The following is a 15,593-nucleotide window of genomic DNA, read 5'->3' as shown; positions in this document are numbered from 1 at the left end:
CTCACACTCACAAAGTAGCAACACGAGCACTGGAGCAGCACAAACTCACACCTACCACTTTGGCCAGACAGAAATGGAGCAGCTTGAGGCCAGCAGCTGACTGAGGGGGTAAGACACGCAAGAGGGGTTCCCTTAGGCGACTGGGTTTGGTTCTTGTTCTGTCTTGCTTCATCCATCTTAGAAGGTGTGGAAATGCGGAGCCTGTCTCAGTGGGCTACTCTGGAAGGCACCGGCAGCTTGCTCGGCCCCCGACCACCCAGCTGAGTGAAGGACAGAGGTGTCAGGTCACACTAGGGCAGGGCAGGATTTGAGTTGGGGTGCTTGGAGCAGGCAAGGGGTTTTTGGCAGGGTGACTTGGGGTAATTAAAGAAAAGGGCTCAAACGTGCTTCTCGTTAAAAACAAACAAACAAACAAACAAACAAAACAGGCAGAAGGAAGGCAAGAATCTGCTGTTTCTTTAAACGACAATGTCTGCGCAGACTGCTCTGCCTGGCCATGCAGGCCCTTCCTAGCAGCGCTGTAAGGTTTTCAGTAACACTGAACTCCCGGTGACCCTCACTGACAGTAATTGCTTTAGCATAGGTTTGACAACAACGCTCTAAAAATAAGCACAAGCTTAAAATACAATTTCAATGCTGGAGACCTGCTCACGTAAGGAATCCAGTACATCTCCTGTGTTTTTCTTGATTAGCAGCACAGTTCTCGCTGCTGGGAAAAATGACAGTTTTCAAACCATTTCGGCTGCCTCCTGCTCCAGTTTCCAGCCTGGCAGGGAGCCAGCCAGCACTGACAGCGACAGCCTTGAAGGGACCTCACGGTGCAGTCCCGGGCCAGAACCCACGCTCATCTACCCCAGTATTTAGCTTGTTTAAAGGTGGGGTGCGGAATAAATCCAATTTTATTGCAGTGACTGGAATAAATACCTTTCCTTCCTTTGTAGCTCTAACATAGTTCATTTAAGCTGTGTACATCATCAGTTACAATGCAAAGTATTCAAAGTTGCTCACGAAACCCATACTAAATTAGCCACCCTTGTGCTGGAAGAACGAAAGAGCTTTCTGCCCATCAAAAGGAAAAGGGGAAACTTTGGCTGCAAACACTGAAGGAATTCTTTGTTCCTGGAAGAGGGGCCCACCAGACACACGTAGAGCAAAGGCATGTCCAGTATTTCAGAACACATTTAGATGACTTCCTGTTATAATGAACCATCTGGAAATTAGCCCTTATCCTTCCAAGGTTTTAAGGCAGTACATATACCTTGCTGTTGTATTGCACCTGGGGTCCAGAAACCCCAAATGTTCTCTAAATGTAAGGGAAAGTAACTCTACTTTCAGTAGGGAAGAAGAAAGCATTTTATATGAAAAGGATGAAGCCTGCTGTTCCTAGCCCATTCAGTGGTAGCATACAAGGCAGTCCTCTCAAAAGCACCCCCAGAGCTGGTGACGTTTAAAGCTGCCAGCTGTACTGTATGGAGCACAGGATGAATCTCCATTTGGTGAGTAATGGAGAAGAGAACCAAATTATTGCATTCTGGCTCTTTTTAAGGACCTTTTTCTCATCTTGTCACGCTGACTTCTTGCAGGCAGCTGTCTAACATTATGAACTACTGAAAGTTACAGTGTACTTCTCCACTTTGCATACTCTCCTCTTATTAATATTTTAGGGAATGGTATGTTAAGAAAAGCCTGTTAGGACATAGGCTAAGAACAAAAGACGTGCACAAAATTGTGCATGGCAGTCAGTGATTAATCCAGGCTCCTGTGTTTTATCCTCAAAGGAGAACTTCAAGTATTTAACATAATGTATTTGTATCATGTTTCAATCCTCTACAGTAAACCTATAGAAAATAAAATGTTTCAAGCTTTAAATACCAGCAAATCCCAGGATGTGGTATGTGAGACAAGAAGGCATTTTCTCTGCATACTGTTGCCTCCAAGCTCTTTTTTTTCCATTTCCCTCTCAGATAAAAGCTAGAATTAGATCCTGACTGTAAACTGAAGTCTTCAGCTGACACCAAATATTCCGATATTGCAGGCAACTCTAACATTGCACTTTCTCCTATGACAAACTAGAGATATTTGAATTCTGAGAAATACAAATATGAAAGTCTATAATCTTACCTTGATGCCTGATTAAACAAACTTCTGCTCTATCATCACTGGAGAATTTGGGTTAATTCAATCCAATGAGTTTTGATGAGGCAAAATGGTGGACTTGCTGTTGGCTTTTTAAGTGCCTTTATCTTAGGGGGAAAAATGGCTATATCAGCTCACTAAATAACAAAACTGGTGAAATTGCTTATTTTAGTTGTCATTTGGACTAGTAGCAATTATGCTTGTAATAGTAAAATGAGGTTTTAATGCTGATTAATGAAACCACTAAACTGTCAAGACTGCTAGTAACACTTAGGGGTCTCTGGAGACTGTCCCCTAAAATAGTTGGCATCACGTACGTAATATGGCTTTTTTGTAGGACCAGATGTGAAGCATATGGTGACCTATTATTGTAAGGATGAGCCATAAGTCCTGGTTGAATTATATTGGACAAACTATCCAAATGGAAAGATAACATTCAGTGATTATTACAGGATCATAGCAGCTTTCTATAGTGTAAGGGACAATGATGGGCTTGGGAAATTGCCTAGCTCAGTTAATCATTCCTGCTTGATAGAGTAACGTTGATATTCTTTTGTGCTTATTTATATCCTAGAAGAATGCCGTTGCTGTGCTTGTGAACATACTCTAAACCACATTGCCACTACATACCACTTGTTGCCTCTCATGCCCGCTACTGCATGCGGCCCCACAGGGCAAGCAGCAGCCGCAGCATTCCCCAGCGTGCAGCCCAGCAGCGGCAGGAGCAGACCTCGGAAGTACAGCTGCAGAGGAGAAAATGTGACGCAGTGCTAAAGGCTGGGAGGGTTAAAAGGACATCGTATTGTCTAGAGCACCAAGAAGTAGGCAGAAACACTAATCATGTAATGAAACTCACTGCTCCTGTATGCAGAGACACAGTCCTAATGCAGTCAGGCACATTTAGCGCAATCGGGTGGTTTAGCTGTTGGAGCAGGATCCTTCGTGCTGCTGGCCACCCCTCACTCGCAGGAAACCAGCGAACTGCTGGGCTGAGCTCTCTGGAGGGCCATCGTGAGAGCATCGTGTCACCTGGCAAGAGGGATGAGGGCAAGACTCTTCTCTGAATTACCGTGTTTCACCCTGAATTACTCTGTTTCTCCATATTCATTAACTTTATCATTATCCAGTGCTGTACTCAGTCTTCAGTACGGTGGCAGGTACTATGCAGAGCAGAATATAATGGACTGCTTTTCAGTTTTGCTGCTGCCACTTTGTATTACTCTTTGGTATGATTCTATCATTTTATGACAGTTTAACCTATTTACTCATGTGTAAATGGACAATGGTTGAAGATTAGAGAGGCTTCATTTGCTATGAAGAGCTACTATCTTGTCTCAAAGGAAAAAGAACCAGCTAGATGGCAGAGCACATGCTTCTTACTGCGGATGTATCAAATTATCACCACAGCATTGGCCTATGGGTATAGTAACTAATAACAGAAGCATGGCTACACATTGATTTTTAGAGGCCAGAAAAAAATAAACAAGTATTTCAATAACTAAATACACAAATTAACACACAGGATGACTCATCGGCACATGCATCTTGTTTAATGCTCATTTCTAAAATTGGCATTGTAATTGCTGCTGGCCAAACTTACTTTAGACATTATGTTCTTGTTTGAATATATACTTGGAAGAGAGAGTAAATTCTGTGTTACCTCCCTTTAAACACTTCCAGTATTTCTTCCATTGCCATACTCTCATATTTTCATCATATGGCCAAACTTTTTGTGATGAATAATGCCTCCACAGCTTAACTGGCAACTATATAAATATTCTGGTCTGTACACATGATACTACTGAAGTCACAGCTACAGTTGTGGTTGTCTGCATATGGTTACTACACCCTGGATAGATAATTCACTCCTTGGAGAAGTCTGTTTTCATAGTTACATAGCAGTCTCTCAAGTGCCAATGTGCTGGGAAAGCACATCACAGACAAAAACGTAATGACTGCTGACACCAGACCAGCTTTCCTCTTGCTCTGTATAAAATCCGCCATACTCTAAATCATCAGAGCAACCAAGCTGCCCTCATTGCTTGAGCATGTCTTTACATCATGGAACTAAATCTATCAGAACACAGTTTAAAAAAAAAAAGAAAAAGAAAAAAAGCATGGTGACTGACTGGTCTGAAAAAATTAAACTGGAATTAAGGTTTCAACAAAGAACATTCCCTGCCCAACTAATAGTGCTTTGTGAACTACTTCACACACACACACACACACACACACACACACACAAACTTAGGCGGGATAGTCTTAAAATTGTTCCTACCATGGGAACTTTGGCATATGCCTTTATAAGCTTTATCAAAAAAAAAAGGAAGATTTCAGTAATCAACAAAATATTGTTTGTCTAAATAAACTGATGTCCATCACATTGCCTGAAGCATGTAAACAATACTAATTCTGAAAAGTAAAAGAAACCATTGTATGTGAATTACTATTATTATTTTTAATTTTGCTGCTCTGAGTTAGGGTCACCAAACTGTCTATTCTCACTGCCAGATGTTTACAAATAAAAAGGTGGGGTATCTAAACAGGTACAAACTATCAGTTTGAGAAAACAAGGATTCAATCCTTACTCTGGCCACAGGTTACTTGTGTGACTTTGCTTTTTCTTAATGTTTGTCCCATAGCTTCTCACCCAGTAAAAGCAGCATACTGTTACCTGCTTTTTGCTCTACCCGATTGTTCCGGGCTGCGTGCTTCATAGTAAAAGAACACTCTCACCTTGTTGGACATGTAACACCAAACCAGGAAGGTCTTAGCCTTGGCTGGAGTGCCGCTGTCACACAAATGAGCGCTGCAGTTTTCCTGATAGAATACTTGCATAATCTTATTTGCTGTAGTATATTATACTAAGAATTTAATCTTTAACTATCTACTGTGTTTAAGTCTATCTGGTAACTACAGTAGCTCTAAAGTAATCTTGGATCAATAAGAAAGATTTTTTTTTGCATAAGACATGACACGAAAATGTGTTTTGTTTTGTTTTTTAACATATTTCTAAATACCACCAGGTGATGGATTTAAATGCCACCAAAGTGATGGGGCGCCCAAAAAGGTTTTTCGAATGTTCCTGGCAACCTTAAGATATCTGAAAATCTGGCCGCATTTCATTAATAGAAACCCAAAATCAAAGACAACAATAAACTGAGCTTCAGTTTAAGCTGATATACCTACTGAATTTCAAAGTTTTATATCTAGTATAAATGATTATGAATAAGAATTTCACATATTTTTTACTTTTAAGTCTACAGTAAATTCAATAGCAGTTTGTAGTAGAAGTTGTTCTGTTGATTAGGAAACCTTAATCAATACAATTTAGCTCCTCTTAGGAACTGCCACTCTCCCAGGCTGAGTTGGGCTTCAGCCAGATGCCTTGTAGTGTCAATACAATGTTCAAATACGTTGTCTCCAAAACTCTCTAGATACCTCATAACACAAAGCCAATAACAATGTGGTGTTACTGACAGAGCTGTAGACATCTGTATCTTACAGTAATGTAAAGATTTTGTACTTGCTTCAGACCTTTTAAGGAATCTATGCTAGTGATGATCTTCAGAGAGTTTGAACTAAGCTAATTCATCACTTATTTGCCTGCTGAAGAAAAAACACAAGATGCACTTTAAGATGATTGATAAAGGTTTTTCTGTGCATCTAACATAGATTACTTGCTCTGTTACTAAAAGCCTGTTTTTACCTGTTTATCCTCACTCTATCCTGGCTTGATTAAAAATGCAGGAATCGGCTTTGATTTTTCTCTTCCATCTAGCTGAAAGTCTCCCCTGTCAGCCTGTGTTCCAGGATCCACGGATGATTATCACAGCAGCGGCTTTGTACTTGGGTGTAGCGAAGAAATTAGTATCTCCACCTATTTGCAAAGCAAAATGTACAAAATAGAAAATTGTAAACAAAGAGCTAAAACACTACTTGGGAGATGCAGATTCACCTCTGTGAGATCTCCTGTGTGATCTTGGGAAAGTCAGTTTTCAATCTGCTTACTCAAGAAACTCCCCTCCTACCTTTTCAGCATCCTGTCCTTTTAGATTCAGCCTTACAGCATGTGCATTGAGCTCCCAAACAAATCAGATCCACGCTGACTTTGGGCAATACTACCTACATTCACAATTAAGACCGAGAGAGAGAGGGAGAGAGAAATTACTCTCTTCCTCCAATTGTAGAGGGACTCTCTGCAGACAGTAAAAATATTTTGCTGAAATACTCATATGACAGTGAACGGTGAAAAGGCTTGTACGTGATATGCAAAAAAAATGAAATATTTTGTATTGTTTCTTTTCTAACAGGAAAATCATCACTGAAAGCCCTCGGCAATAGACTGGCGTGTTTGAGTCACACTAATAGTATCAGCCGTATAAAAATAATGAAATTTGAGGAAGACTAAGTCTCAGTCTTTTATTTTAGACCTTTAAGTTTGCACATTAAAGCCTATTTTTGAATGTTTTGTAGTTTAGAAGTCTTAAACTCCTAGAACTCTTGCAGTCCTAGCTCCTCAGTTCATAAAGCTGACAAATCCTATTGTACCACTTAGCCATTTACCTAGATAAACACTAAGCACGTTTTGGGGAAGACAAGAATGTGGGACATTCATTCAGTTATCCGAAACCAAGGTAAGTGTTTTTGTCAGACCCTCTCCCATGAATGTAAGCCTTAGGTATAAAGCAAGTGGCTCAACTGTATAATAGAGATTGCCTAGAAGAAGTGAAGGACTCCTCCAATTCTGTGCTATAATCAACAAGAAGCAAATTTCCTCAGCAAAATTTAGAGGTAAAACAAAACAAGATGTATCCTTACAGCCACATCATGCAAGAATCATTATAAAACTGGCTGGCACAAGCCAGAGATGGAGGTATGGAAAGCAATAGCTAGATGGGGAAAAATAAATCAATATGGATGACTGAAATCCTATTTACTGCACTAAAACTCCCTCAGCTTTCTCTTGCATTTTCTCTTGATTAGGCTGACAGTAACTGAAGTTGAAAATGTTAAAAACCCAGCCTTAGTCTTCCATGTTGCACTTAGGCTACACTGATTTATTAGAGTCCCTTTCTTTGTGCTTCTGGAGGTCGGACAGTGCTTTGATGGCTGGGACTTTCTGCAAAAGTGCACAGGGCATCATCCTGTGAGGGCTAACAGCTGGAATAGGTGTCTAAGCCTGATCATAATGTGATTCTATCTGTGTACCAGATGAATGTCAATTGCAACAACGATGGTGCAAAAAGACTGGTTACTACAAATGGAGAATCTGCAAGGAAGTTAGGATCTGTATCTCAAAAGAGAGACAAGACAGAATACATTGCCCTGTGTTGCAGGCTTGGCTGCACACAGCTTCTATAATGCGTTTCTCTTTCCGATAAGAAGTTGGTCACACCAGGCAGGGAGAATGGAAATCCCTACCTGTCTACAACTATGAGAAAATATCCTGAAATAATAATAATAAAAAAAAAAAAAAGGGGGAAAAAAAACGGGGGGGGGGGGGGGGGGGGGGGGGAGGTGACGGGGTGTGTTGGAATTGGGAAAGGAAGTAAAGAAAATTCCAGAAGTGTAATTCAATCAGGTGTGGTCAAAAGCAAGGTCTTAGAGAAAGCCCTTGGGTCAATTTAACACCAAATGGAAGGACTGCAGAGTTTGGATGTCTCCCTGAGACTTAAATTATAGATGGTTTCCAGGAGTTTCCTTAATAAAATTTGTCTAGGGAGAAAATATTGATGTCAGTGAGGGGAAAAAAAAAATCTGATTCACGGAAAATGGAAAAGAGAAAGGCAGCTTCAACCAGGAGTTAGCCATCAATCTATTTCTTAGACACAGTCCTGGCAAAACCCATTCTCCTGGTAGAACTTGCCTGGAGTAGACCAGATTGATTTGACAGTCTCTTAGCCTAATAAATGCTTGACCTCAAGGTCTGCTGAATTCACTAAATTCACTATGCAGAGAGAATTGGGAACCAATCTCCTCTGGGAAGCATCCTGTTCTGCAGCCCTCCCCTGATAAAGGCCTTGACTGCTTTCAGCCTCAGCAAGATGACTAGATGAAAGCTGCTCTCAGAAGAAGAAAGGTTAATCGACTACACCGCTGTTAATCAATCACTTGGAAAGATTCAGCACTTACAATAGGTAGGTCCCTCTTCCTGCCAAGACGTTCTTGCATGTTAACCAGGGACCATCTCCTCCAGTTTGAAGGATGAGTAATAGACAGAAACACAATCCAGATAGATGCCAGGTGTCTGATCCAAAGCCAGCTGAAGTCAATAGAAAGACTCCCAGTGAGTTCAATGGACTTGGATCAGACCTCAGAGAAAGACTTATTATCCAAGGTTTATTCTGCATAAAGACGTTGAGCTACTTTTAGTAGTAAGGGAACCTTGAAAAGCAGCTGATTTAACGCCATTTTGCCTCCCAGTGAAACCATACTTCTTCAAATCATACTGTGCCCTATTTACACTGATTGTCAGATATGGCTGACATCCAGCAAAGGAAAATTACCTGCCTGTGACAGCAGACAGACACGTATACATTTCAAAGTCTCTAAAGAGTACAAAAAAATGCCAAACTATCTCTGCAAATGTTTTCTTCACCTCTTCGTAATTGCTGCTATCCAGAATGTTAGCTTTCTCAGAGAGGAGAAAAGGATAGGTAACTTTTGAAAGCATGATGGAAAAGGAAGAAAGACGATTTAAAAGATCCTGCCATGGAGAACAAACTCAGTGATGAACAAATGGTGGTAAAGACGGTGAAGCTGACAGTCAGAGAAAAAAAAATACAAGAGAAACAATATACTTTGAAAAGTACCCCCTGAAGATTACAGATTTCTCTAAATGGACATGCATTCACTGTCTAACACCACCTGATGATGAAGCAGTGACTGTCCTTGATGCTTGTCTGAACAGGAGAAGTCTCAGTCTGTTACAAACATAGGCCCCCATATTCCAGTGTGGAACCCACTTGGTTCCACCTGCTGCAGTACATGGCCTAAAAGCTGTAAGGGAAATAGTTGAAACCAAGAGGCACACACCTTGAAGACATACACAATTACATGTACCAATTCAGTTTATTGCAGTCTGGTGCAGATTTTTGCTTATTCAAGGAATTTTGCCTGTGGTATTTTCTCACTACCAGCTATCTAAAGGCAGACTCCTGGCTGCACTTGCACCAGCCTCAATTCATCTGGCTCCGTCTGCTGCCAGAAGCTGCTGACTTTTAACTTTTGCTTTATGAATAACAACCCAGTTTTCACTACAGACAAATACCTGCACAGGAGAATGACTGGTGTCATGGACTGTTCCTGTCCTAACTACAATGCACATAGTGAAAAGGTACGAGGTCCTTCAGAAGGCTGGAGAAGAATTCAGATGCAACCACTATTCTCTGCTCTTCTAGAAGTTCATGGCACTATGAAGCATTCCAAGTAATGGATCCTTCCTCCTTATGTGGTAACAACAAGCAAAAGACCAATGAAAGATGATAATTTAGGGTGCACTATAAGCAAAAAATTTTTTTGTGTTCCAAGAAAATGCTTTACCTGAGGAAGGACAGCCATTTTAAATATAGCCACGTTCTTTGCCAGTAAACAGGTGACTAGAATATTGTTTTTGGCAATGTACTGCTAACTGAAAAAAAAAAAATCTGAATTTACATCTACAATGAATGACTGATATTTAGTGACAATGAAATTTCAGTATCACCAAGAGACTTAAAAGCTAACAACCTGCTAAGATAAAGGGGAGTACTCTATCTTACTCCACTTCTGGTCACTGCAGGCTCAGAATCATGTAAACACCATCGTATCTTCTTATGTTTCAATCTAGATTTTCAGAGCTCTAAGTGCTATTTTTAAAGAAGATTCTGTTATTATATACTTAACTGTATTGCAGCATGACCAGCAGGTCCTGATTCGTTTGTCATTCTGCTGGCACACACTGAATCATAATCCCGTGCAGTTCTCCTGTCAGTGGTGAATTCTGCTGTAGCCACAGAACTAAGAACAGATCTGAATAAAAAGATACATATCATCTATGACTATTCATTTCTTTCACTATTCATCCACAGTGGATGAGCTTAAAGCACCCGCAGCTTGGTACAAACAAGTGAGGAACTACAAAGGCTGCTGCCTAATCCATTTTTCCTCGTGTTGTCTGGAATGGTATCCTACAAGGCTTAACTGCACAAACTTGGTCGCACTGAATTATGTCATCTTGAGACAAAATCTCTTCTTTCTAAAAAGAATGGAAAGATGGATGGCTTAGAAACAGAAGTAAAAAGTCTGAGTGCTTTATTGACCCAACTGACATCCTGTGAATGGTAAACAATAAAAATTCATGGAAAGTTAGAAAAGTTGTTTCTTATTCTTATTGCTGTCCCCCCAAATGTTCATGCCAAAGAAAAATGCAAAATTCTCTTAAACCACATATTTAAAAATCTTGCAATTTTATTTGCATATAAAGGCTGCTAGATATAATATCACAATAAATTTAAAAGAAACAACTGCTTTTCTAAATTCCATTAACAAGGTAACATAAAACAGAACAAAGCTCAATAGCATTTACAGTGGTAGAACAGAAATAACTATCTGCAACAATATTTTGTGCTAGCAAGATTGCATTTACACACAGTGCAAAATAAGAAAAAGAAAATAAAAAGACAAGAAGAATATTTAAATATAAAGGACAACTAAGCCTTATTTTAGTTAGGCTTGATTGTATCCATTTGACTCTATACATGCCTGAACTACGACAAAGATTTAACTCAGGCTCTTGAAGGCCTTGAGCACTTGGAAAATGTGTCACATCCTTCATAATTTAGATGTGCTGTACAGCATAATTTTGCAGATGCTATACTGGCAATATTAAATCCTAGCTTAGTTATAATGCACAAAAAATACATATATATATATAAATTCATATTTAAAAGGAGTCCGCATTTACATTTTTTTTTTTTACTGCGTGAAATGCCTGCTCTTTGCAGCTTTCACCCCCAGTTTTTTAAAGCTAAAATAATTTAAAAACAAACAATAAAAGGTAGATACCACGTACAGGCTGTGGCTATCTATACCAGTCTTTAACGTATAAAGCAGGTAGTGACAAACAACTGAGAAGTCTATTCTCCCCTTGCTGCATTCTACTGTCAACAGAAAGAAGTTTCAGTACGTGCACACATATCAAGAGGCAAATGGACCCCAAAATCTTGTTTGTGCTACTAAAAAAAAAAATGATATAAATGGAGAGATGAAAAGCTAACATTTAGACCTAAGGAAAAAGAAGACACTTAAAAAAACCCCCGACAGTAACATAAGTTGTGCAAATTTGGGTGTTTTTAAATGCTGCCTATTTTTTTAGCTTATCATATAATATTAAAATAAGGTCTCTCACTTCTTAAAAGAAAGCTTGGCTGTCCTTTTGAGAACACTATAACAATTTACAATGGCAAATTTATTGAAAAACAAAATTCATTTTACAAATTCACAATGCTTTATCAATTTAAAATGAATGCTGCATTTCCAAAAAGCACAACCCTCTTAACTTTTTTTTCTTTTGTACCAGCAATTTACCAAAAAAAATCCATCCCAAAACAAAAACAACCACAATTCTCTCCCCCAAAATGCTCCCCCCCCACCCAGTAATTTTGAAATAAACATGTAACAGAATGTAAGTTTTGTAATTAGAAAATGGCAGTTTATAGACCTTCCCCAGTTCCAAATGTGCAGTAGTGCTTCATGATCCTTGAGGGGTTGGAAGGTCAAATATAATTGGAGGATTGGTTGGTTGAAAGCTGACTGTACACGTTGAAGCATTGATGTAGGTTGTGTAACCGTCTGTCATAATGCCATAACCTGTAGGGAGAATGTGTCACACTTACTGTAATATAAACAAACGATGCTGCCCATGGGCAGCTCCACTGAAAGCTTGTTGTGGGATCAATGCTTTGGAATAAAATTAAATTAATCCCTTCAAAATGACATAAGCTCTTGAAAGCTGCCACAAAGACTTGATGGAAAAAATGCAATATACTGTATTTGAAATAAGAACTGAGGCTTTTGTTTTATGTTCACACATTTTTCCACGGAAAATCCTCTACTGCAATTGGTTACAGCAAAACCAGAGACAAAATCACACATGTACTTTTTCTAATTACTTAATTAGTACGTTGTACTTTGCATGCTTGTAGTATCTGTCAGATAATAAAAGACCAATCAGGAACAGGAGATTTAGAAGTAACTTCAGTTTTACCTACAAAAATCCTTGCTGTCTCTGGACAATGAACCAAGCTTGGTAAGCTTTCCCCATGCTAGCCTTTATCATCCAGGTCATCCTCACAGGACTGCCAAGATGGTGTTCACATTGGCTTGTGAAGCCTCAGAAACCCATTAGCAGCACGTTAAAAATAAACACACACACACACATATACATACATATATATTCCCACTCATAAAAGCTGCTGCAAAGTATTTCTTTGAAAGTATAAGTGGATCTAACCAATAGTGAAAAATGCAGGTATTACTTGGTTCTAAACAGGTCTTCACACAAAAGATGAGTCTCATTGACTCAAAGGGAAGCTGCAGTTATGGCAGCCTGAACAGGCAAGGCAATTTGAATCTAAATGTAGGAATAGACTTGACAAAAAGAACACAATTAAGGAGATTAAGTTCTTCACAAGGAGACACCAGTGAAAATCATGACTAAGGAAAGGAATCTCTTGCTATAATAGAGCACTGGAGGTCACTGGACAACCCCTGGCTTAAGCAGAAAGTTGAGGTTAAAGTTTAATAGATGACTGCTTTTCATTATGAAGGGATCCTGACAACTCATTCCCAAATAAATGAAGAAGTACCGAATATTAATCACAGGATTTTTCAGCATGCCAAGGACTTGACTCCTCAGTAACACTATGGCGTCAGTTTCAGGAGGCTGGAGACTCTTCTCAACCTCCTAAACATCTGGCCAGCAACTGCTGTGTTCAGGACAAATTTGAGCAACCAGCAGTAATGCCACTTCTCTTCTGGCCTCTATCTTCTCTTCCACTTGCCACACAGGAATAGGATGGAACATTGCAGAGGGCTGCGCACTCAAAGAATTTTGGGCCTGTGAACTGAATACCTGTGAACTGAACCACACCTGAGTCTTCATTCAGCCAATGTGATTCTACGATGTGAGAAAATGAATGATAATAAAAGCACAGAAATGTCTCCTCTTACAGACATTCTCTCAAGGACATGGAGACGGGGCTCCAGTTCCATCGGTGGAAGAGATCCACTGTTTTCAGCTGATATCCGTAGAAAGCGCACAAAAAAAACTAGAAAAAGTCTAGAAAGAATTTGGCACAAAACGTACCTTTTCATTTTATTATTATTATTAGGAGTTTAAGAGAACTTCCCATTGCTAACCCACAAGGGAAAATGTTTTTCTTTTAAACCAATGTGATACAGTACAGATCACTGCTGTCTGAAAGCTAAGATAAATCCAGCTACCTACAGCGTCTCTCACAAAGAATAATCACTTCAGAATTGTTGCAGTTTATTTATTTGGACTGGAAATTTTGATTTAGATCATCTTACGGTGGGGAAAACCTTGTTTGTGGTTGTTTTTACTTATCAACCAGGACAAAAAACCTGCGTGATCAAAATGTGTGTACAGCCTCCCTTGATTTAACAGAATGTACTGTGTGTTCATCTGAGCTAGAGTTGGATGAGAATTAACTGTCCTGTGAGATGCTGCTCTTAAGAGTTGGCTATTTGTTTCTGTACAGAAACAGGTAATTCTTATATCTTCTGTGTAAGTACTAAAACAGGATTCTAACTTGTTTAAGTATTCTTGTAAGAATGCATTCGAATGTTCGCTTTTAACATGTGCTACCACCCTTCCTACGAGATTTAGATGCGAGGTGCTGCGTGTGGTTCCACAGTGCTTTTTCATAATGATCTTGCACATTAAAATTCTTTTCTCTCCCATTACTTAAGACTATTACAACTAGCAGTTTCAGCATCAAATGCAACTACAAAAGCTGCGTTTGTGTGTTTTAGCTGGAAGTCTTGCTATATTCACTTACTCTTAGTATGCAAGGATTAATATTTGTACAAAAAATGCAATCTTTTCCTGGGTGCATTCAAATACTGCTATCCATGCTACTATACTTAAGGTCACGTCAGGATTTCCATTATAAATTCCTTATTTACAGATCTTTACCATGCGTAAAACCATGCGTAAATTCCCTTTCATGAAGTCATGAGGGCTTTGGAAAAACCAACAATACTAGTTGACAAAGCTCTCTTTTTTTTTTCCCCTTTTTCATTTCTGAAGTTCTCCAAATCTGTGAGCTTACAGAGAAGCTAATTAGAGTCAATGGAGAAACCTCCAAGGGGGAAATATAAAGCATTTAATGCATAATTTTGAGTTCTAGGGTCACAAAGTCTTACACTCTCTCTCAGGCAGACCTCCTAATATTTGTCTCACAGCCACATGAAAGCTACAAAATTGTATTACAAATTTAAATATCTCCAAAATGTATTTAATCTCTCATTCCCTCCCACTGCCACAAACTGAGCTTTTCATTTCTGATCTGGTACTGACAATGGGCAAATCTCTTCTAAAATATGAGACTGCTGGAAGCTAACATACACAGTATGAACTGTACTACAGGATGCTTTTAGAAATGTATGCAAAGTGAGTTCTGGCAATCTCTCCTCCTGATGTCTGTCCTCCTTTCTGCTTTTCCTTGCATGCTGAGGGAGGTAAGCTGAGACAGTAAGTTGTCTTCAATTTTCTAGCACTTTTCTTGGCTCCCGCACTTGGAATAATTGGAATAATTTTAATTTTGGCTTGCATGTGTGGGGAATCTCATCTGTTTCTCTAACAAAGTTTGTCAAAATTTACATTGCTTTCAAATAACCTGTGTAGAACAACCTTTGCACAGTGAAAGATGTAGGTGGCTAAATGTAGCACACATTCCTGAAACAGCCTGTTTTAATTCTGGCATAAATTTACAAAGTGCTGTGCATGCAATCACTTCCCTCAGTTCCCTCCCTACTTTAGTCCAATATGCCAGTACCCATCCCTTTGCAATGCATCATCGAGATGCGCTCCTTTGGAATTAGCCTCGGATCAAAGAGGAGAGTAGCACAGGTCCTTACCTTCATGGATTCCACCAAAGACATGGAGTTTGGGCCTTACTCGTCTCTGCACTGTGTTTAGCAGTTCCACACAACCAACTCTCTGCAGCTCCTTTGGAACCCAGTCTCGAAAACCTGAAGGCAAAATGCAATCAATACTATTAATTTTCTCTATTCAGGTAAGGTTTTACATAGTCTTTCAGGAAGTCATAATTCACTGAAGGTTTATTACCATTATCTACAGTCATAACCTCTCCATTAAAGCACACAATGGCTTTTAAGCAACATTTCACTGTCATTTCGTCTTCCTTAAGATTTCCCCTCTCCATATG

The 15,593-nt window shown here is 39.4% G+C and overlaps 2 protein-coding genes across 3 annotated transcripts in view; both read right to left on the bottom strand.

The window, feature by feature from the left end:
• KCNA4 (potassium voltage-gated channel subfamily A member 4) overlaps nucleotides 1-10,152 on the bottom strand; it is a 123,223-nt gene extending 113,071 nt beyond the window's left edge. The window contains exons 1-4 of the mRNA XM_083838910.1: nucleotides 10,024-10,152; nucleotides 9,682-9,769; nucleotides 8,272-9,584; nucleotides 56-6,261 (exon numbers count right to left, since the gene is read on the bottom strand). The gene's annotated coding sequence lies outside the window, so the exon portion shown is untranslated. The remainder of the gene's footprint in view (nucleotides 1-55; nucleotides 6,262-8,271; nucleotides 9,585-9,681; nucleotides 9,770-10,023) is intronic.
• A 67-nt stretch (nucleotides 10,153-10,219) lies between these two features.
• Nucleotides 10,220-15,593, bottom strand: part of MPPED2 (metallophosphoesterase domain containing 2) — a 200,111-nt gene continuing 194,737 nt past the window's right edge. Inside the window, exons 10-12 of one of the 2 annotated variants that reach the window (XM_083838939.1) lie at nucleotides 15,283-15,396; nucleotides 11,840-11,988; nucleotides 10,220-10,375 (exon numbers count right to left, since the gene is read on the bottom strand). In XM_083838939.1, coding sequence (XP_083695065.1) covers nucleotides 11,870-11,988; nucleotides 15,283-15,396 — 233 coding nt within the window. In that variant the 3' untranslated portion in view covers nucleotides 10,220-10,375; nucleotides 11,840-11,869. Of the gene's footprint in view, nucleotides 10,376-10,414; nucleotides 11,989-15,282; nucleotides 15,397-15,593 lie in introns of those variants that run through there. The other variant, XM_083838938.1, reaches the window with a different exon arrangement.

Source organism: Anser anser (assembly GCF_964211835.1).
Source record: "Anser anser genome assembly, chromosome: 5".
NCBI classification, from domain to species: Eukaryota; Metazoa; Chordata; class Aves; order Anseriformes; family Anatidae; genus Anser; species Anser anser.
This window is presented reverse-complemented; position numbering and strand designations above follow the sequence as displayed.